Source organism: Callorhinus ursinus, unplaced genomic scaffold (genome assembly GCF_003265705.2).
Source record: "Callorhinus ursinus isolate GAN/ISIS: 27379988/994484 unplaced genomic scaffold, GSC_fseal_2.0 scaffold103, whole genome shotgun sequence".
Taxonomy (NCBI): Eukaryota; Metazoa; Chordata; class Mammalia; order Carnivora; family Otariidae; genus Callorhinus; species Callorhinus ursinus.
This window is the reverse complement of record NW_027397165.1, coordinates 959,693-986,691: the sequence shown is the minus strand read 5'-3', so window position 1 is coordinate 986,691 and position 26,999 is coordinate 959,693. Positions and strand designations below refer to the sequence as shown.

Genomic DNA, 26,999 nt, shown 5'->3' with positions numbered 1-26,999 from the left:
GGCTGCCTGGCTGCAGAGCCCAGGCTCTTTCCAGGGCACCATACTGCCTCCTAGTAGTAGTGATGGGATCGGAGTCCCCAGGAATTCATTCCATGTGCCCCTCAGAAGAGACCAGCCCTTGCTTTAAATGCCAGCTTTCTGAAGTCTCACACAGCTCCAATAAATATGAATCATCATTGTCTTGTGGGTCTTCAGGAAGCCACAGACAAAGACATAGATGTATATTTTCATCTTTCTCTTCCTCTTTCCGCATTCTTGGTGCCTAGAATATTAAAACATATTCAGTTCAGGGCGCCTGGGTGGCTCAGTCGTTAAGCGGCTGCCTTCGGCTCAGGTCATGATCCCGGAGTCCCACATCAGGTTCCCTGCTCAGCAGGAAGCCTGCTTCTCCCTCTCCCACTCCCCCTGGCTGTGTTCCTGCTCTTGCTGTCTCTGTCTCTGTCATATAAATAAATAAAATCTTTAAAAAAACAAAAACATATTCAGTTCATGAAATTCAGGTCAAATACTCATCAGTGAGCACTGGGTGTTATACGCAACTAACGAATCGCTGAACGCTACATCAGAAACTAATGATGTACTATATATTGGCTAACTGAATATAATAATAATTTTTAAAAAGAATACTTATTTTAGTTGGTGAATATCCTGTCTTGGGGAATGGCCCCATCATCTGGCCATCTACCCAAGCCAGAATTCTAGGAATCTTAGACTCTTCTTTTTTCTTTACCCTCTCCTAACATGCATGACCAAATCCTATGGATTTATCTCCTTTCCTCAATAGCTCTTGTCTTTGTACCCTGGTCCTCTCCATCCCCTGATCCAGTGCCTTTGTTCATACCTCTTCAGCCACAGGTTGCTACAGTTGCCTCCCAACTGTTATCCATGCCTCTTGTCTCTTATCCTATGAGCCAGTCGCTATCACTGTCCTGCTGATAATCCTTAAGTGTCTTCTTATATTTTCAGAACCAAGGTTCAAATTCCTTAATCCTGTTTTTTGAGACACTTCATGATCTGGCCTTTTTCTCCCAGTTCTATTGAGAAAAAAATTGATACACATCACAGTATAAGTTCTAGGAGTACAGCATGGTGGTTTCATTTACATATATTGTGAAATAATTACCACAATAGGATTAGTTAACATCCATCATCTTATATAGATACAAAGAAAAAGAAAAAAATTTCTCCTCGTGATGAGAGTTCGTAGTAGGAGCTACTCTCTTAACAACCACACAGCAGTGTTAGCTATAGTCATCATGTACGTTATCTCTAGTACTCATTTATCTTATAAGTGGAAGTTTTCCCCCAACCTCCCCTTCCCCCAATCCCCCCCACACACCTTTGGTAACCACAACTCTGATCTCTTTTTCTATGAGTTCAGTTTTTTTTTAAGATTTTATTTATTTATTTGACAGAGAGAGACACAGCGAGAGAGGGAACACAAGTAGGGGGAGCGGGAGAGGGAGAAGCAGGCTTCCTGTGGAGCAGGGAGCCTGATGCGGGGCTCGATCCCAGGACCCTGGGATCATGACCTGAGCCAGAGGCAGACGCTTAACGACGGAACCACCCAGGCACCCCTATGAGTTCAGTTTTTTTAAGATTCCACATAGAAGTGAAATCATACAATATTTGTCTTTCTCTGTCTGACTTACTTCACTTAGCATAATGCCTTCAGGCGTCCTCCATATTGTTGCTAATGGTAGGATTTCCTCATTTTTTATGGTTGAATAATATTCTGTTGTATTTGCGTATATTACCACAACTGCTTTATCCACTCATCCATCAATGGTCACTTAGGTAGTTTCCATGTCTTGGTTATTGTAAATAATGCTGCAGTGAACATGGGGTTGCAGATATCTTTTTGTGTTAGTGTTTTCATATCCTCTGGCTATATTCCCAGAAATAGGATTGCTCAATCATATGGTAGTTCTATTCTTAATTTTTTGAGGAACCTCCATACTGGTTTCCATAGTCTGGCCTACTTTCTAATCCTGCCTTCTGTCACTGCAAACCTGCTTAGCTCCAGCATTATGGAACCTGCTATATCATACTGGACTCCACAACCCTGTGCCTTCATGTGTACTGTTCTCTCAACCTAGAACATCCTTTCCCCACCTTTTGTTTCGCTAATTTCTACAGGCCCTTTGAAACCCAGCTCCTACTGACTTTTTTCAGCATGACCTCTCTCACTTTTCCAGCCTTGCCCTCTTCTGTGCTCATGTAGCACCCTGGGCATTCTTCTATCTTGGTATTTACCACACTCTCCCATCATTGTTGATACACTTGCCTATCTCCTCTACCACCCAGATTGTAAGCAACCAAAGGCAGAGACTCTTTTACTTTATTCTGTTGGAATTGCCAAAACCTTGCCTAGAGTCCGGTCCATGATAGGTTCTTAGCTTCGTAAATGTTTGTGAAATGAATAAATGAGCTTTTGTGGCTCAATAACGATGCTTTTATTTTCTAGGTACATGGTTCAGTGGCCTGGTGGCCGAATCCTGCATCGCCATGAGCTCGACACTTTCCTTGCCCAGGCAGTATCTACCCAGCTTTATGAACCAGATCAACTTCAAGAACTCAAGGTGATTTGATCTTCCTCACTTAAATTCTTTCTTTTCTGAGCTCATAGCTTTCCTTTTGGTCTTTTCCCCTGTCCCCCCCCCCCCCCCCCGGAGCTGGGAAGAAGAATAAGTTCTGCAGGTAAATGTTTGATTCACTTTAGCCAAACATGTATGTTTGTTAATAAAACCAAGAGGTGCCTCTACCGCTGCTCCCATATGGATGGGTTAGAATGGACAGGAAAAATGGATATTATACAGTACAAGTATAGGCCACAGTCATGGCCACAAACCATGGTCAGGGTTTCTGACTCTTGCAAGATACTCTACAGGGGATTTTTCCTGGTGTCTTCTGTTTGTTTCTGAGTAAATGTCCACCCTCCCTTTATAATACTATGTATTGGGTGTTAGAGGGAAGTCTAGAAGAACATAAGGCAGAAAGTAAATCCACCATATAATTGAAAGCATTAGAACATATTAGGTTAGAGGGCAGGCTCTGAAGCCAGGCTTCCTTGGGTTTGAATCTTGGCTTCCTTACTTCCTAGCTGTGTAATTTGGGGCAGGTTGCTTAACCTCTCTAGCTTCAGTTTCCTTACTTGTAGGGTTATGAGGATATTAAATAAAATAACCCATGCAAAACACTTATTAGAACAGTCTCGCATATTTTTAGTATCCAGTAATACTAGTTATTAGACCAGCTATTAGTGCAGGCCACCCCTCTCCTGACTTCAGTAGCCATGGTCTTTTGAGGCCCTAGGATGAACTTGGAAAAGATGTGGTCCAGTAGGACTTAAAAATCTTAATTTGAGTGAGGTTAACTAAGGGAAAGACAAAAACAGTCTAAGGAAAACAATGTTGGTTCCTTTTTACAGTAAGCGTAATATTGCTTGGCACTAAAGCAGTTACTGAGGCCAGATCACATGTAGGAGGGGACCTACAAGTACTTCCCCTTTTCCCATTGAAGGCATCTAACATGCTCACTTGCGATAACAAATATAAACATTTTGATGTTTTCTTTATCTTTTGCCATGCATTTTCTACATAGTTGAGGTATTGTTGATGTAATCACATATTGTATTTTTAAACAACATAGCACATATTTTCTGTGTGTTAAAAAAGTGTAATAAATTTATTACATGTATGTATCATTTAATTATTATCACATTGGCCATTTGGTTTCCAGTTTTCCCCAACTATATGTAATGTTATCATTAAGATCTTTATGCAGAGAGCTTTATTCTCAGCTCTACTTCCTTAGAATAGATTCCTAAAAATAGAATTTCTGAGTCAACAAATGTAACATTTTCAGGGCTACTGACATACTGCTTAAGTGTAACATAACATTCCTCATCAGCTTTGGGTGTTCTTTTTTGTCTTTAATTTTTAAATTATTTTCTAATTTGACAGGCCAAAAAAAAATGGTATCTCAAGATGGTGTCTTTTTAAAGTTTTAAAGCTGATGTCTTTTTTTGGGGGGGTGGGGGGTAATGAGTATCTTTCAAACTGTCTCCTGGAACGACATGGATAGAAGCTACTTGTGCACTCAAATGTCTGTAATTAAAAGGCAGCATGTTCAGATTTAACTAGAATAATCAACACAACGGGGATAAGAGTAAATGTAACCAATAACAGTAAGTTTTTAATAGTAGTTTTTCTTCTGTGGTGGTTTCAGATTGAGAAACTGGATGCCCGAGGGATCCAGCTTGCTGCCCTCTTCATGAGTGGGGTTGACACAGCTCTGTTTGCTAATGATGCCTGTGGCCAACCAGTCCCGTGGGAGCACTGCTGCCCCTGGATTTACTTCGATGGCAAGCTGTTCCAGAGCAAGTTAATTAAAGCAGGCCGAGAGCGAGTATCCCTGCTTGAGCTCTGCGATGGCCAGGTACCAGCAAGTTGGGCGGCTGCTGAGGGCCATCTCTGATCTGCTGTGGGGATGAATGGGCAGAGGGTGGAAAGGAGCAGAGACATTGGAGAGGGAGGGAGGAGAAGTGGGAGAATGTGTCTGCCATTAACCTAACTTGGTCAAGGATCAGCCCAAAGGCCCAGAGTCTGATATGTACATGCTATAAAATCATATGTTGGAAAATATTTTTTTATGAACTTCAAATTTTCATATTGTTTTCTTACTCTGAGTATTTCTTTCCCGTGGAATACTCAGATATACTGCCTTTCCTGCAGTTCTTAGAATTTCATTTCCCTTATTTGTAAAAAAAACTGCAAGTTACTTTTGCAAGTGATAATATCTTTCATAAATGAACTATGTTTGGAACTAGAAGAGGGTGGTAAAGTAGATGACAGAGTAGAAGCAGGGGATTTTTTACATTGAAGCCTTAGGAAAGATGAGGAAAGGCACCCTTACTTACTCCTTTATCCATTTGGGGGGAATGCGCTGAGGGACTAGAACAAGGATTGGCAAACTACCTCAAAATTCAAAACTTGGAATTTTTATTCCAATAAGGTTTTATTGGAACACAGCCACATTCATTCATTTATATATTGTCTATAACTGCTTTCCCCCCACAACAGCAGAGGTGTATAGTTGTGACAGAGACAATATGGCCCTTTTCAGAACTGGTTTGTTGACCTCTGGCCTAGAGGCCTGGACTTATCCTGGACAGAGGTCACGGTCTCTGATCCTGGGTATGGAGGAAAAGGTTAAAAAGGTTGGCGTATGTCAGGTTTTATTCTTTCATCTAATTCTGTTATTTCCCCCTTAAAAAACAACCTAGCCTGTTTCTGGTCGTGTGATAGACCATCAGTAAATACTTAGGGTTATATTTGTCTTCCTTGACCTAGTCAGTGTGCCTCACAAGCCCTCGGTCAGAGCTAATATGATAGTTTGGTGTCATGCAAACAGTGCCAGGCAGGTTTTCCTGGGTATGGCTCCTTGAGCCATTGAACTCCAGACCTCAGTTCTCTTAATGGCAATAGATTTGTGAAACTGTACCTAGAGTGCCCAATACTGTGCCTGAAACATAGAAGTTAAAAAATGGCAGCTGTTGGGGCATCTGGGTGATGTAGTCGGTTAAGCGTCCAACTCTTCGTTTTGGTTCAGGATCGTAACATCGAGCCCCGTGCCGGGCTCCGCACTCTGTGGAGTAGGCTTGGGTTTCTCTCTCCATCTCCCTCTGCCCCTCTCCCCATCTCTATCTAAAATAAATAAATAAATCTTTTTACAAAATGGCAGTTGCTATTATTAATTCTGTTCTTCCTTTGAAGGCTGACCTGGCAACCAAAGTGGAAAAGATGAGACAGAGTATCCTTGAAGGAGTCAACATGAACCATCCACCACCTTCGGCTCTACTTCCATCACCTACTTTTGTGCCTCCCATGGTGCCCTCTCTCTACCCTGTTTCACTTTATTCCCGAGCCATGGGCTCAATGCCACCTCCCCCTCAAGGACGGAGCCGGGGATTTGCTGGTCAGTATCTAAGAATGACGTATTTGTCATCCTCAGTCTGTTTTGTAATAATGCATCCAGTAATTATTGCCAGATACAGAATCAGCAGTTTCATATATATATTATCTAATTTACCTTATGTGCTGTGTGGTGGTAGTTTGAAGAGGAGTTTATTGACAGGGATGGGTGTAGCCTAGGAAAGAAAGTCCACTGACTTCCCAGACCATGCTCCATAGAGGTGGTTGGTCCCTGAGGATTTGACTCTCACCAACCAAACTCACAAAGTAATTGATTTAGAAACCAGGAGCTACTTTATTACTTTTGAGAACTATATCTCAAGTGAACTGGATCATCATAGTTGCTGGTTAGCTCACTCATTCCCCATAGGCAGATGTACATAGGAGCTTCCAGAAAGACCAAATGGGAGGTAAGAGTAAATGACCAGTGTCAACAGACAACCATACCTGATGTACCCATTTTTGCTCTGGTGGTAGGCCTGACACATTTCCAGAAGCATGGAGAGAAATAAGTCACAGTTTGTACCCGCCAGGGGATTGCAGTTTAGTGGGGAAAACAAATACACACACATACACACAGGCATATATAAGTATAAATCATGGTGACACCTGAGCTGTGGCTTAATGACGAATAGACAGTCATGCTTAGGTAGCTCAGATACTGATCCTAATAATTCAAACAACCTTGGCAAAACAGGATATTTTAATAGGGACATTTTGACATGAAATCAAGGTTCTGTGATCAGGTGGGAGTGTCATTGCTATGGTTGAAGATGTTTGTTGACTATTTTTTTTAAAAGATTTTATTTATTTATTTGACAGACAGTGAGAGAGGGAACACAAGCAGAGGGAGTGGGAGAGGGAGAAGCAGGCTTCCCAGCAAGCAGAGAGCCCGATGCGGGGCTTGGTCCCAGGACCCTGGGATCATGACCTGAGCCGAAGGCAGACGCTTAACGACTGAGCCACCCAGGCTCCCCTGTTTGTTGTCTATTGCTCATTTTAAAAAATAAAGCTGGAAGTTGAAGTCTGTCTTAAATTTAGGATCAAGGCTCTACTTAGATGAGCAGTGTGAATGTCTGCTCTGTTCAGTCAGGTAATGATCAAGCCTTATAAACCAGGGAGCCAGCCATTCATTCATTCCATTCCTTGAAGCTGACTTTAGAGATCCTTGCTCTCATTCTTTGCATGTTGATTTTATTGTGTCTCAGAAGACAGCCTTAATTAAGGCTAAGTTCTCGGGAGGTCCTTGCCATTGTCCCAGCTCCCAGTGATGCCTGGTCTCCAGTTACTAGTGGTTCATGAAGAACCCCTTGCCTCCTGAAAGGCCACAACAAGATCCCCAAATGCAAGTCTTTCTAGCCTTCTTAGGACTAGCTAGTACCCTAGTTCCTTAGACTCCCACTGTCCTATGATTGAAGGGCTCTTTACTGGCAACCTGCTTACTGAGCGAAGGGTTATTAACGTTCGTTTTTTTTTTCCATAAACTAAAATTAAAGGTTTACTAGAACTCTGTATTCTATGAAGGCTTCCCTTTGTGCCAGATTACAAAGCTCTGCTGTGCTGGTGAGCTCATACATATATACGGAGTTGGAATTTCCTATTTTAAGGAGATATGCTATCTTGTCTTAAATTGGTTCTGGTTTTCAACTGTTGCTGTTCTTGCTTATTAATTATAAATTACTTTGTTTAGTTTCATTATTTTCCATTTAGTTTGGTAGTTTGGCTGAGCTTCCATTGTGTAGTGGTACGTATTTGAATCAAAAGTGGTTTGGGCCCACTTTATATTAAGTAACCAGAATTTAAATAAAAACTTAAAAGGAAAAGAAAAGTGGTAACAATGCATCATGGAACACTACATCAAAAACTAATGATGTACTCTATGGTGACTAACATAACATAATAAAAAATAAAGAAAAGGGGCGCCTGGGTGGCTCAGTTGGTTAAGCGACTGCCTTCGGCTCAGGTCATGATCCTGGAGTCCCGGGATCGAGTCCCATGTCGGGCTCCCTGCTCAGCAGGGAGTCTGCTTCTCCCTCTGACCCTCTTCCCTCTTGTGCTTTCTATCTCTCGTTCTCTCTCTCTCTCAAATAAATAAATAAAATCTTTAAAAAAAAATAAAGAAAGAAAAAAAGATAAGTGGTTTTGGCCCAAATGAATAAACAAACAGAAAGCAGAATCAGACCCATAAATAGAGAACAAACTGATGGTTGCCACAGGGGAGGTGGGGGGGGAGGCTGGGCAAAATGGGTGCAGGGGAGTGGGAGGTACAGGCTTCTGCTTATGGAATGGATAAGTCACAGGGATGAAAGGTACAGCATGGGGAATCCGGTCAGTGAATTGTGTAATAGTGCTTCATGCTGACAGATGGTAGCTGCGCTTGTGAGCAGAGTGTAACTCTGTAGGTCTTGAATCCCTATGTTGTACACCTGAAACTAATGTAACATTGTGTGCCAACTAAACTTTAATAAAAAGAAAAAAGAAGGGAAAATAAAGTGGCTTTGGCATATAATTTTCTAATAACTAGATTTTAGGACACTCATTCTTTCAACAGATATTGAATGCCTACTATGTGCCAGGATCTGCAGCTGAAAAATGAGTCATCCACATCCAGCTTGCCAAAGTGGATGTGCTACAGATCTTCAACCCCCGTCCCTAAATATGCTTCCACTATGAACCTTTGTTGTTATCAGATTCTTTTTTTTAAGATTTTATTTATTTATTTGACAGAGAGAGACAGTGAGAGAGGGAACACAAGCAGGGGGAGTGGGAGAGGGAGAAGCAGGCTTCCCGCCGAGCAGGGAGCCCGACTGGGGGCTCAATCCCAGAACCCTGGGATCATGACCTGAGCCGAAGGCAGACGCTTAACGACTGAGCCACCCAGGCGCCACAGAGGTTTTGTTTTTTGTTTTTTGTTTTTTAAGATTTTATTTATTTGACAGAGAAAGAGACAGCAAGAGAGGGAACACAAGCAGGGGGAGCAGCAGGCAGAGGGAGAAGCAGGCTCCCCACTGAGCCGGGAGCCTGATGCAGGGCTTGATCCCAGGACCCTGAGATCATGACTCCAGGACCCTGGGATCATGACCTGAGCCGAGGGCAGATGCTTAAGGACTGAGCCACCCAGGCACCACAGGTCTTTATATATATATATATATATATATATATTTTATATATAAAGACCCCCAGACGATATATATATATAAATATATATATATATAAAGACCCCCAGAGTTTTTATTTCTCTTTATCATAGAGAAATGGAAATAAGCAGAGTAGGGGGCGCTGTAGGATCTTTTTTTCCACCTCTTACCTACCTTGCACTTAGCATTCACTGCCCTTCTTCCTGTCTTTCCAGGTCTCCATCCAATCCCGCCCCAAGGAGGAAAACTGGAGATTGCCGGGATGGTTGTGGGCCAGTGGGCTGGCAGCAGGTCCTCCAGGGGCCGAGGCTCTTTTGGCATGCAAGTTGTTTCTGTCGGTGGGCCAGGAAAAGGGTATGTATTCCAATAGGTTGGTATGAGCTAATGTCAGTCAAGGTGCCATTGGGAAAATGCCCAACTATTGAATACTTCTATTAAGGTAAGAGGCATTAACTAACTTTCCATTTTTAAAGCCAGTTTTCAGTTTAGTTCAGCAAACATACACTCAGTTCCCTGCCTCAGTGAAAAAGTTTTTGCCCTAGAGGAGGATATGGGACACAGAACAATTTAGTATGATACAGAAATGAGAGAGAGAAAGGTTTACAGTAGTAACACAGAGGAGGGGCATCTTAAGAGGGTCAAACTTCCTAGAGGAGGTGAGTAGTTAACTAAGTGAAAATGTGGATGTAGACTCTATATGTTCCTCAGGATCACTTTTTCCCTCACTTTCTACAGGCATGGAAAAGAACAGACGGGTAGAGGATCCAAAGGACATAAAAAAGGAAACAAACAAGTAAGCCCTGTTTTGAGATTATCTAGCTTCTGTTTGATACCTCTTGTCTTTTCAGCTAACTTGTAAAAGATCAGATCAGGCATGGAGAACTGTTTTCCTAGCTTCTCCCAGCATTTGATTTCATTCTCTTGCTCTCTAGCTGTCTAGTGAGGGTTAGCCTGCCCAGGATGTCCCCACAATGCTGCAGAGTGTCATCCTTTTCCCTGAGTGAGACCACAGGATAGAAACCAGGCACTGTGTCCTGAACACCCATACCTAGTATAGTATGTGCTACGTGCAGCCATAAAGGGCCAGAGTGAAGTTAACAGTGGGATTGTCTGCTGCTCAGGCTTTCTGAGGGACTACCAGAGATGCTCAGAAAATTGGCCTTTGCCCTTTGCTGAATATGAGAGGGAAGGAAGTGTTGCCATTTTGTTTATTCTTAATGGCTCAAAATGGTCTTAAACTTTCCTCTAATGTACACCTTGAATTAATAACACAGTTTGTGCTGGTCTTCATTAGACATTCCCCTCTTCCCAGATATGAAGAACCTAATCTTATAGTGAATCAGAATCTTGTACTGGACTCAGCCTGCTGGGCTCCTCATAGTATAGCAGCTACCATTTCTTTCTTTCTTCCTCTCTTTCTCTCTTCCTTCCCTCCCTCCTTCCTTCCTTCCTTTCTTCCTTCCTTCCTATTTATTTAGAGAGTACACATGAGCAGGGGTGGGGGAGGGGCTGAGGGAGAGGCGAGGGAGAGAATCTTTTTTTTATCTTTGATTTTTTATTGTTATGTTAATCACCATACATTACATCATTAGCTTTTGATGTAGTGTTCCATGATTCATTGTTTGCACATAACACCCAGTGCTCCATGCAGAACGCCCCCTCTCCAATACCCATCACCAGGCCAACCCATCCTCCCACCCCTCTCCCCTCTAGAACCCTCAGTTTGCTTTTCAGAGGGGAGAGAGAGAATCTTACGCAGGCTCCATGCCCAGCACAGAGCCCATCGCAGGGCTGGATCTCACGACCCTGAGATCATGACCTGAGCTGAAATCAAGAGTTGGACACTTAACCGACGGAGCCACCCAGGCGCCCCAGCAGCTGTTTCTTGAGTGCCCCCTTTCTACCAAGCCCTCTACTAGACATTTTACATGCAGTTTCTAATCCTCCCAAGGGTCACTGATGAGACCATACTGCAAAGCAACTTTGACATGTTCTCAGTCCCAAATTAGCTCTCCTGTGTATACAGGGACTGTATACAGTCCCTGTTGCATCCAGTTAATCCCCATTGTCTAATGTTTTCTCAAAGATACATATTTGCTTTAATGTTATTTTGAGGTAAAAATGGAACTAGAATGGTAAGTCCTCCACACCAGTCAGAGAGCAAGGAGAGCAAGGACTTTGGGATTTTTCCAAAGCTTCTCAACTTTTTCCAGAAGCTGTTCAGTAAGATACAAGGGATTATACCTAGAAGGAAAACTGGTCGCTCAGATAGGCTCCCATAAGGTAATACAGCCTTGATTAACTCACCATGATTCAGGGTCTGATCATTAGGTATATGGTCTGAAAAACCGGATTTTTTTTTTTTTTTTTTTGGTACAATAAGAGTAGCTCTATCTCTCGGGTTGACTCACATTAAGATCACAGAAACAGCTATGTGGATATGGCTGAAAGAGTGGCCTTGGGGAGGAGAGAGGGAGTGAAAGATACTGAAAGATCTGTGAAAGATTTAGTGAAAGGTACGAATTCACAGTACTTTACCTCAATCAAGTACTTTCCACAGTAATTATTGTGATATATTATACACGTACTCTTTTCTGGTCACTCTTATAAATACTTGTGAGGTGTTTATTATTCCTCATTTTAAACAGGAGGAAACTGAGGCTCAGAGGGATGAAACATCTTGCCCAAAATTACCCATCAAGTCAATCTCTGTGTTGCCATTCCATCCTGAGCTGATTCCAAAGCCCTGTGCTGTCCTGATTCCACTGCAGTATAACAACTCTAATTGGCAGAGACAAGATTCAGACTTAGGTCTGGCTGACCCTAGTGCATACACTCTTAACCATTTCTACCAGAGCTTGCTTTCTTTAAGTGTAAGCTGCAAGGGAAACCATGGTATTGGAAGTTTGCTTGGGGACTTGGAATCAAAACAATTAGCTAGCATTTATTTTCTTAACAGTGTGCCAGGCACAACATGTTCTAAGTGCTTTACATGGAGTGTCTCATTGAATCCTTATAGGAATTTAAAAAAAATAGTATTATTATATTTTACAGATGAAGAAACTAAGGGAAAAGAAGGGATGGTAGATGATCTTAAGTTTCTCTTTGCTAAGATTACTGGGGATACTGTTATCTACTCCAGAGGTAGCCTGGCCAAGGAGATTCTCATGTTGACTTTGTTTTTAACTAAGGCATCGTTTCTGGGCACAGCTGCGGCTGATTGCCTTGATGACTCTCCTTTTTCTGTTCAGTCACCCTTTCTTCAGAGTATGAGATCATTGTTCCAGCTTATTAAATCTGCTTACATTATAGTCCTGCGTTCCTTATTTTTCTAAAGTCTGTTTATTTTTTTTTTTTAGTAATCTCTGCACCCAACATGGGGCTCAGACTCACAACCCTGAAATCAAGAGTCACATGTTCTTCCGACTGAGCCAGCTGGGTGACCCTATAGTCCTGTCCTCTTGAGATTATTCCTAGGCCACTTGGAGTATTGTGTATTTTCAGATTCTTAAGTCACTTATTGGTAATGTTTTGATTTCTTTGTCGACTCCCTCAGGTAGCTAATTCCATCCATTGTGCGGATTTTTACTAGTTGCATCTTTTTTCCAGGTTCTTGAGCAACACTTTATAGTAGTGCCCATGTAGTACAGGTTTTGGAGCCAAATGATCTAGCTTTGAATGTGGCTCTGCCACTTCCTAGGTCTGTGACCTTACACAAGTTACTTAACTTCCCTGTGCCCTAGTATCCTTGTCTGTAAAATGGAGAAATTGGCATCTACCTCACAGAGTTATTATGAATATTAAATGATATAAAGTGTTTATCACAGAGCCCGTAACATGGGAAGTACTCAATAAAAATTATTATTTATAATTGACTACAGGTTCAACAGGTATTAGATTTCTGTTACACTGAATTGAATTTAAAATAAATAAATAAATAGATAGATAAATAAGATTTCCATTATGTATTGTATCTTAGTGGAAAGAATGAGGTCTTTGGAGTCAAATAGACTTGGATGTAAGTCTAGGCATGCCAGTGGCCTTGGGCAAATCATTTTACTTTTTTCTGAGCCTCATTTGTCTTATTCATAAAATGGACAACAGAGTACCTGGCATGCCCAACCACTTAGCAATCGAAAGCTGCTATTTTCCTAATAACATTCATGGAGAGACAGCCCTACACTGCAAGGTAATGCAGGTCATGTCATTAGCATTTCAATAGCAGTCATGTCCCTGGAATTAACAGAAAAACAGGTGACTGTTTTTAGTTATGAAAGATTCTGTGGAATAGTGCACAGAGATCTTCTGATTTTCCTTTCCTTTCATTTACATGTCCAGTTATCAGCATTGGACAGTATTGTGCAGCGGTTAAAGAGAATAGACTTTAGAGACTGACCCACCTGGCATGGAATCCTGACCCCACTACTTTCTATCTGAGTGTTCTTGAGTGAGTTACTTTAACCTTTCTGAGCCTCAGCTTCCTCATTTTGTAAATGGGGCACCATGTCTACCATTCAGGGTTCCTACTAGTATTAGAAAAATACATTGTAAAGCTTTATAAATGATAGCTATGTCATTATTATGTGGTGGTCATGGTCACTGAGTTTCGGTCAAATCCGTCTGTTGTCACCCTAAGTTCTCAGGACAGTCATCAGAGTGTACTACTAGATGGTAACAAGCTTTGGGCTTTCTGCTGTGTTTGAAGAACTGAAGCAGCTTCTGGAGGCTAGCTTAGGAACATGTTTGGGTAATTACCATTTCCACTGACTCTCTCCATCTTTGACAGGGCACTTCTGATGGAGTTTCTAAGTCCCTGGAGCCTCATCAGGGTCGGTCCCATTCCCAGGTAAATGGAAACAATGGCACATTGATCAAAGAAGAGAAGAGTGATCATCATCTTCCAGCTCCATCCCAGTGTGCCTTACCCAGAGACAGCAGCATGTGTAATAATGGTAACCGCTACTTCCCTGCGAAGAATGGGGAGAAGAGCCGCTTACGAGAGCAAAAGCTAGGAACTGTGGCACAGCAGAAGGAGGGGTAACAAGCAGAAGATGGCTTCAGCAGATCAGGAAGAGAGGAAAACCTATACTTTTCTGATTGTAGGCCCAAGTTAGAGGAGGACATAAATGCTTACCCTAGACTTATCCAGCATTTTATTGGGATGTCCTGTTGTATTCATCTTTTCCCATTCCCTGTCTTCCTCTGGACCTCCAGACTTAGTGGTCTGCTTCTGGGGAAGCTCTGGCAGAGATGAATGGCAGCAGGACTAGCTCTTATTCTCAAATTGAATACGAAGTGCCAATATTCTCTTTGCCTCCCCTGGGAGCGTAGTAAGGCAGTGTCTGTCAGAAATCTGGTGTCATCATGTAAGGCCCTATAGAAAAGTTCCAGCTTTGGTTTTCTGAGTCTTCATCACGTTGCTCATTTACAAAACCCATGGATGGTAGGGGTAGGGACTGCCGTCTATGGCCTCCTAACTTGCTTTTTCCTCTATGAAGTAGTGGGACCTTGGTATATAATCCGTACCTTCCTCTCACTCTTTCTCCCCATTCACCCCACCCAGGATTTTGTACCACCACCTCTAACTCTGGCCTGACAATCAGATAAGTAAATGTTTTCAGGGAAGTGAAATAGTATTGGTTATTTTATTTTTATTTGTTATTTTATTTTATACACTTTAGAAAAAAACAAAAACAAAAACTACCAATGGCCTTTGTACTGGGGGATTCTAGTGAGTCGGAAAAGTACTGGGCAGATTTTTCCTGCCTCTGAACTAATGCATTGTTTGTAAAATAGAAGATGTGGCGCAGTTCACCCACTCCCTGCTGCCCACACCCTGAAAGGGTGGGAATCGATGTATTAAAACTGAGTCGAAAGGGAACTGAAAAGACAGTGCATGCGTGTGTGTGTGTGTGTGTGTGTGTGTGTGTGTGTGTGTGGGTGTGTGGGGGGGTGGATGTATATATGAATGTGTGTATCTATATGCATACACATACCCTTTATATAAAGAGACAGATCTATTTATCTATACATATTTTATATATATAAATATATGTGTGTGTGCGTGCATGCACACATACATACATACATGGTGATGTCCCAGAGGACTTACTGAATTTCCCAGAAATGCTTCCACTGCTATGGAGTGGTGGGTTTCAAAAGACCACACTTTAAAATCCTTACTGAGTCACAGCCCATCAGTTATGTGAAGATGGGCTTCTCTAAAGCAGACAAAAAGTACTTTCCAGAGATTGCCTGTTCAGAACAACAAACAGTTGGGTTGTCACAAGTTTAATCTTGAACAGAGCCCTCACATCCCATAGAGTGAACACAGGGAGGTTGGAATGGCGTGGGGAAGATTCGGGCATTTCCTTCTGGGGGAACAGCCTCGTTCAGAGAGAGAAAGGGGATGGGAGGTGATTACCAGGGCTTGCAGCCAATTTGGAGGAAATCTCATCTGGAACTCCTGGGTCAAACTGGCCTCAGGCTAGAATTGATTGCCATGAATCCCTGAAGGAGAGAGGACTAGCATTGGAAAGATGGGGTAGGGAAGTGTGAGGAAATCGACAATTTGATTTTACATGCCTAGATTGTTTTATTTGTTCATTGACATTTTGACTACTGGATCTTTTCATTTGCTTTGCAAGGAGGACTTCAGAGGACTCTGGCCCAGGCCTTTAGGGGCATTCTGGAAAGGCTCCCAGCCCCTGAGGAGGCCAGAATCTGTCCAGGACAAAAAAAGCTGTTCTTCCTTGCCGGAGATACTCTTGAGACAACCTTGCATTTCCAGTTTCCCTCCTCAGCAGCTTCGGTATGAGGGATGGGAACATGGCTTACAACAGATTAGCATTGTGTCTTCATTCAGGAACTGAGGCTTCCAGCCTTACACATCTCCTTTTGGGCTCTGTGATATTCTTGCCCAAGAAGTACCATTTCTACAGGAATTCAACTGACTAGACTTCTAGCAGGGTTTCTCTCTCTTTTTGAAAAACCCCATGCACCTTAACCCACAGTAGGTCCCTGGTGATTTTTTTTCCCAGACAACCAGAAGGCTGTTTGCTCACTGCCCACTTACAATGAGTGCATCATGAGAGATTGGAAACAGTCTCAGACTGTTTAATCCTAGTCTGGCCCAGTTTAAAAGAACCCACAACTTGTAGGGGGAGGGAGCCCTAGAATGCCTCTCTCCCTGCCCAGACACTTCTTACATAAACCAAAGCAAGATGACGAGAGTGCACACCTAGCAAGATATAACCAGGAACAAAGTGTACAGAGACCTCCTCTTTGGAATTTGCTCCCTTAATTTGGTCCCCTCTCTTCTAGTGGAAGAGAGGCTGCCCAGCCTTTCACCAAAATCTTGAAGGTTAGGATTTCTATGTCCAGCAAGAGAGGGATTTGGTAATGCACTTAGGTGGCTTGGAAATTTCTTTCTGGAGCCACAGAGGGAGGAATCCTTCGAAGCTCTAAAAATGACCACAATTACTGAGCTGAGTTAAATTAAGTATGTAGACACCATTTTCTATGGAAAGGTATTTTCTTCAGTTAACTGTTTCTGTGCATCTTGAATCTATCTGACACAATCAAATGACAGTATTGTTAACTCTCACAGCCTTAAGAAAATTTATTTTATAGGCATTCACTGTGAGAAGTAAAATTGCTGCTTTGACAGGGATGATTCCAGTTTGCCAAAAGGCTTGCTTTTCTCCCTTCCACACACCTCTGCTTTCTCCTAGCCTGGCTCGGGTGAAATAAGTGGCTCACTTCCAACCTTGATTTTTATTTGGATTCAGCATTTTGGGTTTGGAAGGTTATAAGAAAGAACCATAAAGGGCCACATTCCTGCATTTTAATTTATCTGCCAAAATACACAGTTTAGAAGCCAGAAAGGCTCAGGTTCATTACTGAAAGATGAACTTTTTCTTATCTGAGGACAAATTGGGGAAGGTGGGTCTGATCTTTGTTGCGAGTACCACTTGAAGAGACTGTCATCCTTTACTCAAGGTTCCATTTCTTACTATGATATGTGTGGCCTCTCTTGAACAAAGTCATATAGGTACCCCCAGAAATGACCCTTTGACCTTGTAGGGCCACAGGCAAAAGCACCCTGGTTGTATATAGCCACTGATTCCCAAAGACTTGCAGTTCTTCTTGATTTCTGCTGGTATGTCTTGGGGTCAGCCTATAACTCGCACCCTTATTCAGTGGCCAGTCTGGTCTGAACCAGGCCTGACAAACTTTTGCTCACTTGCATCATTTTCATTCTGAGCCAGGAGGACTTTGGGTAGACTTTAAAGCCCAAGAAATGGCACTTGCTTTGGCCAGTGACATTTGATTTTGGTCTCCATCTTGATTTTCTGGCATTATTGATTGGCCAAGTCACATTAGCTTCTTTTGATCACTGAGAAAAACAGCCAGACAAGGCATTAGGGTGGGTGGTTAAGGCGGGGGAGGGGGTGGGGGGAGGAATGCTTATGTAGGGTAGGAAGAATGTGGAAGTAACTGTTTGGTTATAGTGATCCAGTCCATTGGAACCTTAGAAGGCTCGTGAGGGCATGTCAGTGCTACCCTTTCAGTCTCTAAGACCCCCCCCTTTGAAATGACAATACAAGTAGACCACAGTTTGAAGTAGCTAGTAGAATTCTACTAAGGTTTAATCATTATACTTGTTCACTTCCTGATGCATATTTCCTAAATCTGCTTGGGGTTTTGGGACAGCGGTAAGTTTTCACTGTTCCATTGTGTGTCACTCTATATTTTTCTCCCTCTCGTGACTTTGGCATCTTTAATTTGACTTTACATTCTCTTTCCCTTGGCTTTATTGCAGTAGTCTGCTGGGGCAGGTAGAGCTCAGTGCACTTATTCCCTTATTACTGCTAATTACCTTCAATATTGTCAGAGGTTGTTTTGATGTTCTAAGAAGATAACTTCATTTTTTTTTTTTTACAAAATCATCTTTTCCAAGTTAAAAGCAAAATAAAATACCCCCTGTGCTAGGGTGCCGATTTCAGCTTTTGACATTGCCCTTGTACTTTCATAGATGCTCTTTTTGTCCGTGTTGGTAGTAACTAATGACTAGTGAATTTTCATGTAAATGAAGCAAATTAAATATTTCAGATTTTATTAATCTCTCATAACCCTGCCAAATCTGATGACTTCATTTTAGTTACTTCCCCGAAGACACTTCCCCTCCTTTTCTTTTATTCTATTCTCTTCTATTTTTAGAATAACATACTAGGTTAAAGAAACTTTAACTGCAAGGAGTCAATGATTTGTAGTGCTCCCTGATAAATGATGTTGACAAAAGTAAATTCTTTCATTGTTTTTTCCTGTGTTAATATCTCTTCTCCTGTGCTCTTGACAGTGTGTTTAGTGGATGGATAATATGTATTTCTCTTTCCCACTCCCAGATTCCAAATTCCCTGCCTTTTTGGCCCACCTCACCACAAAAGCTCCATAGTTTATTAATGTAAGTTTGAATGGATGCTTCTTAGGGGAAACTGCAGGAGTTTCTGGAAGTGTTTCAGAAAGGAATGAAAATGTCTCAGGAGTTGTTCTGTGATGGAAATTGGTCTGTTGTTCTGTTAATGCTGATGGAAAGAAACTTACAGTGCTTAATAAAAGTCTATTCTTTTAGTAAAAAAAATGAAATAATTTTGGGTGTGTGAAGTTTGATTTCTTCTCCCATTTCTGGATCCCTTTCTGCAAGTGGGGGATATGCTTCTCTCAATTCAGAAATGTTGCACAGCGATTTAGGAGCCAAATGTAGTTGAATATCAGGGCAAGAGAAATAGTACAAGAATCATCAAAAGGAAGGGCATATTTAGCTTCCTGCTGAACTTTTTTATTTGGATGTTCTAAAGGCACTTTTGACTTGACATTTCCCAGACTGAACACATCCTCTCTTCTGAAGCCTCCCCATCTCTGTGAGCAACACTACCTTCTACTCAATGGTCAAAATCACAAACCAACCGGGGAGTTATCCTAGACTCATGCCTTTCCCTCACTTCTGAAACCCAACTCCTGACAAGATCTGTTGATAATACTCAACCAGCTTTCTGTTTCTCACATCTGTCTCTTTTTTGTCCCAGCTGCTGTGGTTAGTTCAGGCCCCTTCATGTCTCACCTGAACTATTGTAGTTGCTCCCCTGTCTTACGCCTAACCAGGAAATTTTAAGCAACATTTCGTGTTTAAGTGTATGTACCTTTTCCCAGTGAAAGGGCCTGTAGCTTTTTTCAGGTTCTTAAAGAAGGCTATGACTCAGGAAACATTAAGAACCACTGCTTTAATCCACCATGTATATCAGCTTCCAGAGTAATCTGTCCTTCTAACATGCTGTACCCCTGCTTCCGTGGTCCCTTCATGATCTGGCCCCTGACCACTTCCCTAGCCCCATTTCCTACAACCCTAACCCACTTCAGCAACACTAAAGTGCATCCCATACAGCTGTTAATATCCATTTCTTTGCATTTGCTTGTACCATTGCCTAGAATGCCTCTATCCCTTTGTCTCTGGTGTATTCTCAACTTTACCCCCCAAGATTCAGCTCATATCTTTGTGATTCTTTTCTTGATCCCTGACTAGGGATCCCTGTATAGACTCATCACACCCAGTCCCTATAGCACTTTGCTGCATGTCTGCCCCTCAGTTAAACTCAATCATCTCTTGTCTTCTTGGCATCTACCACCCAGCATGCACCTAGCAAATCAAGGACAGCTAAAACACCTTTGAAAATATTCCCTGGTATAAAGCAGATTGTAGACTTCTGAGGCAGGATGTGTTAATGGCAAAAACACAAGATTGAGTATGAAGGTTCAGCACTGGATGATATTCATTTAAATGTGTTATGGGGCTATGAAAAAAAAACAACCCTGAGCTCTGAGTCACCTTTGAGCCATAGAGGGGTGCTTGGAGCAGAGTCTGAAGCCAGGACTCTAGGGCATTTTCTTACCTTACTGCTTCTGCTGAGTGACACCAGCTGGGCTTGGCCTCCCTAACTGCACTGTGCCTTGTGTGTACAGAGTACCAAAGGAAACAGCTGAGTCTAAAGGTGAGCATTAGAGGCTTACTGAAGCTTATAAACACCTTACCCTTAAATTAAAATTCTTATTTGTAACATACTTTGTTTTATATTGGGTTTATCATGGCTGTAGATGCCTTTTCCTAGCCTTTGATCTTTGGGGGTTGGGACTCAGAAATTAATAGTAGGAAATCTTTTAGCATTTGGCTTTTGAAAATTACCATTTATTGAGCACCTATTGGGTACCAGGCATAGTACTAGGCTCTTCTAATCCTCAAACCACTCTGCAAAGTAAGTACTATCCCCACTTGGTATATGAGCAAATGCATTCAGTGGTGCCCAAGTTTGTACACGCTAGTGAGCAATAAAACCAGTGTTCTAAATCTACGTTTGTTTTGACTAAGTAGATAACTTTGTTTCTGCCTGCCCAGCATTCCTTCTTTCTAGCAGTTAAATCCAGTTTTTCCCTCTGGGGTAGTGCTCTTCCCTGTCTTGGAGTAGAGGTAGGTTGGTGGTCAGTCACATGGCTTCACCTTCCCAGTGGGATGGGTATACGATCCAAGCAGGGCCAATTGTGCTTTTTCATGGATTTGAGGGAGAAAGTAACGAAGGATTAAAATGTATCTTCTAAACTCACAAGCATTAGGAATAATGTGAGCCTAGAATGTTGCCTTCTATTTATATCTTCTACAGCTGGTCTTTGTGTGTGAGAAATATGAAAATTCTGTGGTCGTTGTTTAGGAACAGATTACAGAAAGTGATCTATTGAGGTCTTGCCAGAGAGAGGCCTGGGCACTTTATTTTTCACAGTTGTATACATTCTCATTTCACGATTCAGTCCTTATACATCAATAATCTCTAACTGTTGAAAAGGGGAGTGTATCAGTTGGGATAAGCTAGGTTCTGCTGCAATAACCCCCAAATCTCAATAACATAACAGAGGTATACTTCTTGTTTATATATGTCCAGCATGCATTGGCAGGACCGCTTCATCTATAGTCACTTGGGAACTCAGACTAACAAGCCCCATTACTGGGTCAGGGGAAGGCATGTGGCCAAAATGCATCCTGATTCTTAAAGCTTAAAAATGGCACACATCACTTCTCTCTTTTCATCGCCCAAAGCAAGTCACATGTTTGCACCTAACTTCACAGAAGTGGAAAAGTACAATTCTGTACCTTGTGCCTGGAACAAGGGAGAGGTAAGTTTGGTGAGTTGCAGTAAAAGCATCACAAGGAGAAATGACCCATTTCTGGGTAGAACTGATTTGTCACATTTTGTCTGGTTGCCATTATCTAATCACTTGAGTCATTATACCTAAAATACGGAATGAAATAGTGAAGGATTCATTCCCGTTCCAGTGTCATAAGGGATTCTCTGCATGTGGCTGAAGGTAACACAAGCATTTGAGCTTAGCTCCCCTAGCCCACCTTGTGGGGGCGGTTGTGAGGATTAAGTGACATAGTGTATGTAAAGTGCCTGGCATATCATCCAGCCTTGATAAATGTGAGCTATTGTTGTGGTTTTGCCGGGAGATGGTAATAGATGAAAGACTTTACCCTCCCAGTCCTGACTTCCTGATGATAAATTCCTTCCTAGCCTATAATTGGGTGCCAGTCCTTCCATTTGAATGTGGCTGCTTCCAAAGATGACCAGTGTGCCCCCAGTCACCAAGTCCTGGGTGTTCATACAGACCTCATCTCACTGAGGACGTCCATAGTAACTGACACTGAAACAGAACTTATTTCCTGAAACTGGCTTCCCTCACATTTCTCTCCTGTCTTCTCTTTCCTTTTTGACTACTTTGAAAAAATCATGTAATGTTTGATAAACCAAAAGGCAATATGTAACATACGTTATGAGCTTAGATAATAAAATGAACACTCATGAGCCCACTGCTCAACCTAAGACCTATTCCATCTCCCTATCTTCCCCAGAGGTAACTGGTATCTTGAGTTTTATTTTTCATTCCCTTGTTTTCTTTTTAAATATTTTTATCACATAATTACCTCTGAATATATTGTTAGGTTTTTAATTTTATAAAAGTGTAATTTTTATGTAGTCTCCTACAACTTCCTTTGCTCACGCAATTTGATTTCTCTGACTCAAACGTGTTGTTGCTATAATTGTAGTTAATTTGTTTTCACGTCTATATAGTATTCCATTGTATGAATATACCACAATTTACCCATTCTCTGTCCAGTGGTAATATGGGTTTCCATTGATGTTGCTGTGAATACTTTTGCACATGGCTCCTGCTGGGACCTAAGGCATGCAAATGTTCACCTTTATAAGATAGTGAAAAAAAATCTTTTTTGTGTGTGAAAAAAAATTATTTTAAAGAGTAGCATTAAGTGGGAATAATAACACCTGCCTTGCCTCCCTTACAGATAGTTGTGAGAATAAAAGAAGCTAATGTATGTGAAAACACATTCAGTACATTAAGAAGATATGGCTGGCATACTGGTTTTGAGTCCAAATTCAAACTCCTAAAGTTGACCCATGTGCACGCTAGTTTCTAGAACCAGAAAGACCAAAACTTTTCATTGTCAATTTAAAGTATTTCTAGAATTTTCTGATAAAAAAGGCTAGACTCAGATTCTGAGGCAGCTGTCTGTCTGTTTGTTTTCCTACCTGACCAGCAACCTTTCTTGTTCTATCCAGTAATAACACCTCAGTTTTCCAAAGATATACCTCTAGTCTATTTTTGGAAGTTTCCTCAAGTGCTCCGCTCTCCCCAGCCAGCTCACTGTCGTTTGTTAACCGTCATTGTCATAGATTTGTTTTTGTGTGTGGGTTTTTTGTTTTTTTTTTTGGCTTATCCTCTAACGACTCCTTTTACTTCTGGTAAATCCAGCATGATTAATTGATTACAAAAATGGCCACAGTTGTTCACATCTTCCTGTATCTATACCTTCTACAGCTCCTCCCATTAAGAGATGGCATCTGTTTCTCCACCCTTCGAATCTGGACTAGTGTTTTGTTTTGGCCAATAGACTGTTGCAGAAGTGATAATTATGCCAGTTCCAAGCCTAGGCTGGATGCTTCTGTTCACTCTCTTGAACCGCTGGAACTACCATGAGAACAAGCCTGGGCTAGCCTTCTGGAGGGTGAAACCCAGTTGTCCAGCTATATCAGACAAGACCATCTTAGACCTGTCAACCCCCAGCCAACCCACCAGCAGACCACAGGTACATGAGCCCAGCCAAGATCAGCCAAGCCTGGTCCAGAACAGCAGAGCTATGCAGCCAACACGTAGATTCATAAGCAATAATAAATGGTTTGGTTTTAAGCCACTGAGTTTGAGGATGGTTTATGATACAGCAGTTGCTAACTCACATATCCAGCAATACAGTACAAATTAAGTTTTATGCAGGATCAAGTTTTGGTAGTAGGAGGGCCCTTCAGCATATCTAGTCTTCAATGCTGCCTCTGGACTACTTCTTCATTTCCTTCCTTAGCCTGTCTCTTAAGATTAGCGTTTCTCAGAGTTTCTGTTGTCAGCCATATTCTCACTATTCTTTCTCCTTGGTGAGATTCATCCCATCCCATGGCCTCAACTCTTACCTTTATATAGATGACTTCCAAATCTACCTCCAACTGAGCTCTACTGAAGAGATGCAGAGTTCAGATGGTCTGCTGGGCAAGTCCATGTAATACTCTCCCAGAAAAAGCATAACTCAATATGTTTAAATGTGAAGTCTTGCTACCACTCCTCCATTGTTTCCGATTTCTCCTCCTATCTCCAGCTTGATTCCTCTGTCTCTGGCTAATGTCAGCACTATCCTCACATCACCCAGGCCAGAAACCTCATCATCCCAGATTCTCCTCATCCACCATTTCTAATCATTCTGCTGCAGTGTCTTATATCTGTCCCTTCCTCTCCATCTTCCCAGCCCACTCCCACGCTTCCTTTTTCTTCCTCTTCACCTCCTTTTTTCTTGCTATCGAGGTTGATCAATGGTCCAGCAATAGTAACATCACTTGGGGGCCTATTAGAACTGCAGAATATTGAGCCCCACCTCAGATAATACTCAGTCAGAATCTGAATTTTAACAAGATCCCTAGGTGATTCATATGCATACTAGGCTATGATAAACAACTCCGTAATTGAGTCTCGATCTGGATAGGTATAGGTCCTCACCAGTTTATAACCTATGCACTGTGTTTGTGGCACTCGAGCCTTGTTGAGTACCTGGGAAGTCTTCAATTTTCCATTTATCTTTTCATGATTTAATCTTTTAAAAAAGAATATAACATTTATTAGTTGTTTTTTTCAATACAGAAATACAAAGAGACTAAAATTGGCCTATGCCTTACCCAAATAACTCCAAATGACATTTTCTTTTTTTAAAAAAAGGAAAATTTACCTAAAGTTAGACAATTAAAACAATAAAAATGTACAAAGTGATGACTAGAAAACCTCTAGCACCACCCCAATCCCAACCCCTCTCCTCAAATATAGCCATTCTTAATCAGAATTAACCTTCCAGGAAGTAATTAACCTTCCAGGAAATAATTAAGCATATACCTGCATATATTTATCTGTTCTTTTGTTTAAAAAGCATAAATTACTCCCTCTTAGTCATCATGATTTTTATACTTAATATATCTTAGAGATATTTCTTTATGAGCTTATACAGACTTTTGTAATTTTTTTTAAAGATTTTATTTATTTATTTGACAGAGAGAGACAGAGTGAGAGAGGGAACACAAGCAGGGGGAGTGGGAGAGGGAGAAGCAGGCTTCCTGCCGAACAGGGAGCCTGATGCAGGGCTCGATCCCAGGACACTGGGATCATGACCTGAGCCGAAGGCAGGTGCTTAACGACTGAGCCACCCAGGTGCCCCAAGACTCTCATCATTTTTAACACTACATAGTATTCCATTAGATGGATGATTCCATCAGATCATTTCCCTGTTGAGAAGTGCCTTAATTGCTTCCAGTTTTAGCTATTACAAACAAAGTTGCAGTGATCATCCATGGACATATATTTTGGTGAACTTCTGCAAGGATATCCATAGGGTAAATTTTTAGTGGCAAGATTATTAAGTATAATGATTAAGATGCTTTTGTTTACAAGTAAAACACAACTCCAACAGTAGGGTGAGCTAGAGCTACCCAGTTTCTTTCAGTCTCTATGTTCTGCAATCCCTACTTTATCCAAGTGGATTTTTAAGTGCAGTCCTTGGACCAGCAGCCTTAGCAGCACCTGGGAACTTCTTACAGAAGGAAATTCTTGGTCCCTACCTCAGAGCTACAGAATTTCAAATTCTGGAGATGGAGATCAGCAATTTGTGTTTTAACAAACTAGGTGATTCTGATGCACACTAAAGTCCAAGAACCATTGCTATAGGCAAGGTAACCATGAGATGGCTGCCAGTGGCAATGGACACTGAGTCTCTTCCTTTAAGTTCACAAAAACTTCTGATCCAGCCGTTCAAGTGAGCAGGACTCCCAAGGTGCACCCTAATTGGCCTGCTGATGTTACAAATCTTTGGGGTAAATACCCAGTAGTGCAATTGCTGGGTCATAGGGTCGCTCTATTTTTAAATTTTTGAGGAAGCTCCACACTGTTTTCCAAAGTGGCTATACCAACTTGCATTCCCACCAACAGTCTAAGAGGGTTCCCCTTTCTCCACAACCTCTCCAACATCTGTTGTTTCTTTCCCTGTCCATTTTTGCCATTCTAACTGGTGTAAGGTGGTATCTCAATGTGGTTTTGATTTGAATTTCCCTGATGGCTAATGATGATGAACATTTTTTCATGTGTCTGTTAGCCATTTGTATGTCTTCTTCAGAGAGTGTCTTTTCATATCTTCTGCCCACTTTTTGACTTGATTATTTGTTTTTTGGGTGTTGAGTTTGAGAAGTTCTTTGTAGATCTTGGATACCAGCCCTTTATCTGTGGTGTCATTTGCAAATATCTTCCCCCATTCTGTGGGTTGCCTCTTTGTTTTGTTGACTGTTTCCTTTGCTGTGCAGAAGGTTTTTATCTTGATGAAGTCCCAGAAGTTCATTTTTGCTTTTGTTTCACTAGCTTTTGGAGATGTATCTTGAAAGAAGTTGCTGTGGCCGATGTCAAAGAGGTTACTGCCTCTGTTCTCCTCTAGGATTTTTTTTTTAAGATTTTATTTATTTATTTGACAGAGAGAGAGATAGCGAGAGCAGGAACACAAGCAGGGGGAGTCGGAGAGGGAGAAGCAGGCTCCCCGCGGAGCAGGGAGCCTGATGCGGGACTCGATCCCAGGACCCTGGGATCATGACCTGGGCTGAAGGCAGACACTTAACAACTGAGCCACCCAGGTGCCCTCTCCTCTAGGATTTTGATGGATTCCTGTCTCACATTGAGGTCTTTCATCTACTTTGAGTTTATCTTTGTGAATGGTGTTAGAGAATGGTCGAGTTTCATTCTTCTGCATGTGGCTGTCCAATTTTCCCAGCACCATTTATTGAAGAGACTTTTTTCCATTGCATGTTTTTTCCTGCTTTGTCAAAGATTATTTGACCATAGAGTTGAGGGTCCATATCTGGGTTCTCTATTCTGTTCCCTTGGTCTATATGTCTGTTTTGGGGGCACATCTTTTCTTTTAAGATTTTATTTATTTATTTGACAGAGAGCGAGTGAGAGAGCACAAGCAGGGGGAGGGGCAGAGGGAGAAGGAGCGGGAGAAGCAGGCTCCCCACTGAACAGGGAGCCTGATGCAGGGCTTGATCCCAGGACCCTGAAATTATGACCAGAGCCAAAGGTAGATGCTCCACCAACTGAGCTACCCAGGCACCACAAACTAGGGCACATCTTGATGGAGAATGAGTGGTCAATTTAGTTGGGGTAGACAGGGAAGGCCTTTTGGAAGAACCAATATTTG

At 41.8% G+C, this 26,999-nt stretch overlaps 1 protein-coding gene across 3 annotated transcripts in view; it reads left to right on the top strand.

Moving 5' to 3' along the window:
- Positions 1-18,755, top strand: part of FAM120C (family with sequence similarity 120 member C) — a 104,227-nt gene extending 85,472 nt beyond the window's left edge. Inside the window, exons 11-17 of one of the 3 annotated variants that reach the window (XM_073889233.1) lie at positions 2,468-2,582; positions 4,231-4,440; positions 5,778-5,979; positions 9,328-9,466; positions 9,848-9,905; positions 13,899-13,958; positions 15,760-18,755. In XM_073889233.1, the coding sequence (XP_073745334.1) occupies positions 2,468-2,582; positions 4,231-4,440; positions 5,778-5,979; positions 9,328-9,466; positions 9,848-9,905; positions 13,899-13,958; positions 15,760-15,984 (1,009 nt within the window). In that variant the 3' untranslated portion in view covers positions 15,985-18,755. Of the gene's footprint in view, positions 1-2,467; positions 2,583-4,230; positions 4,441-5,777; positions 5,980-9,327; positions 9,467-9,847; positions 9,906-13,898; positions 14,065-15,759 lie in introns of all 3 variants that reach the window. The other 2 variants (XM_025852036.2, XM_073889234.1) reach the window with 2 other exon arrangements.
- Positions 18,756-26,999: the final 8,244 nt, after the last annotated feature.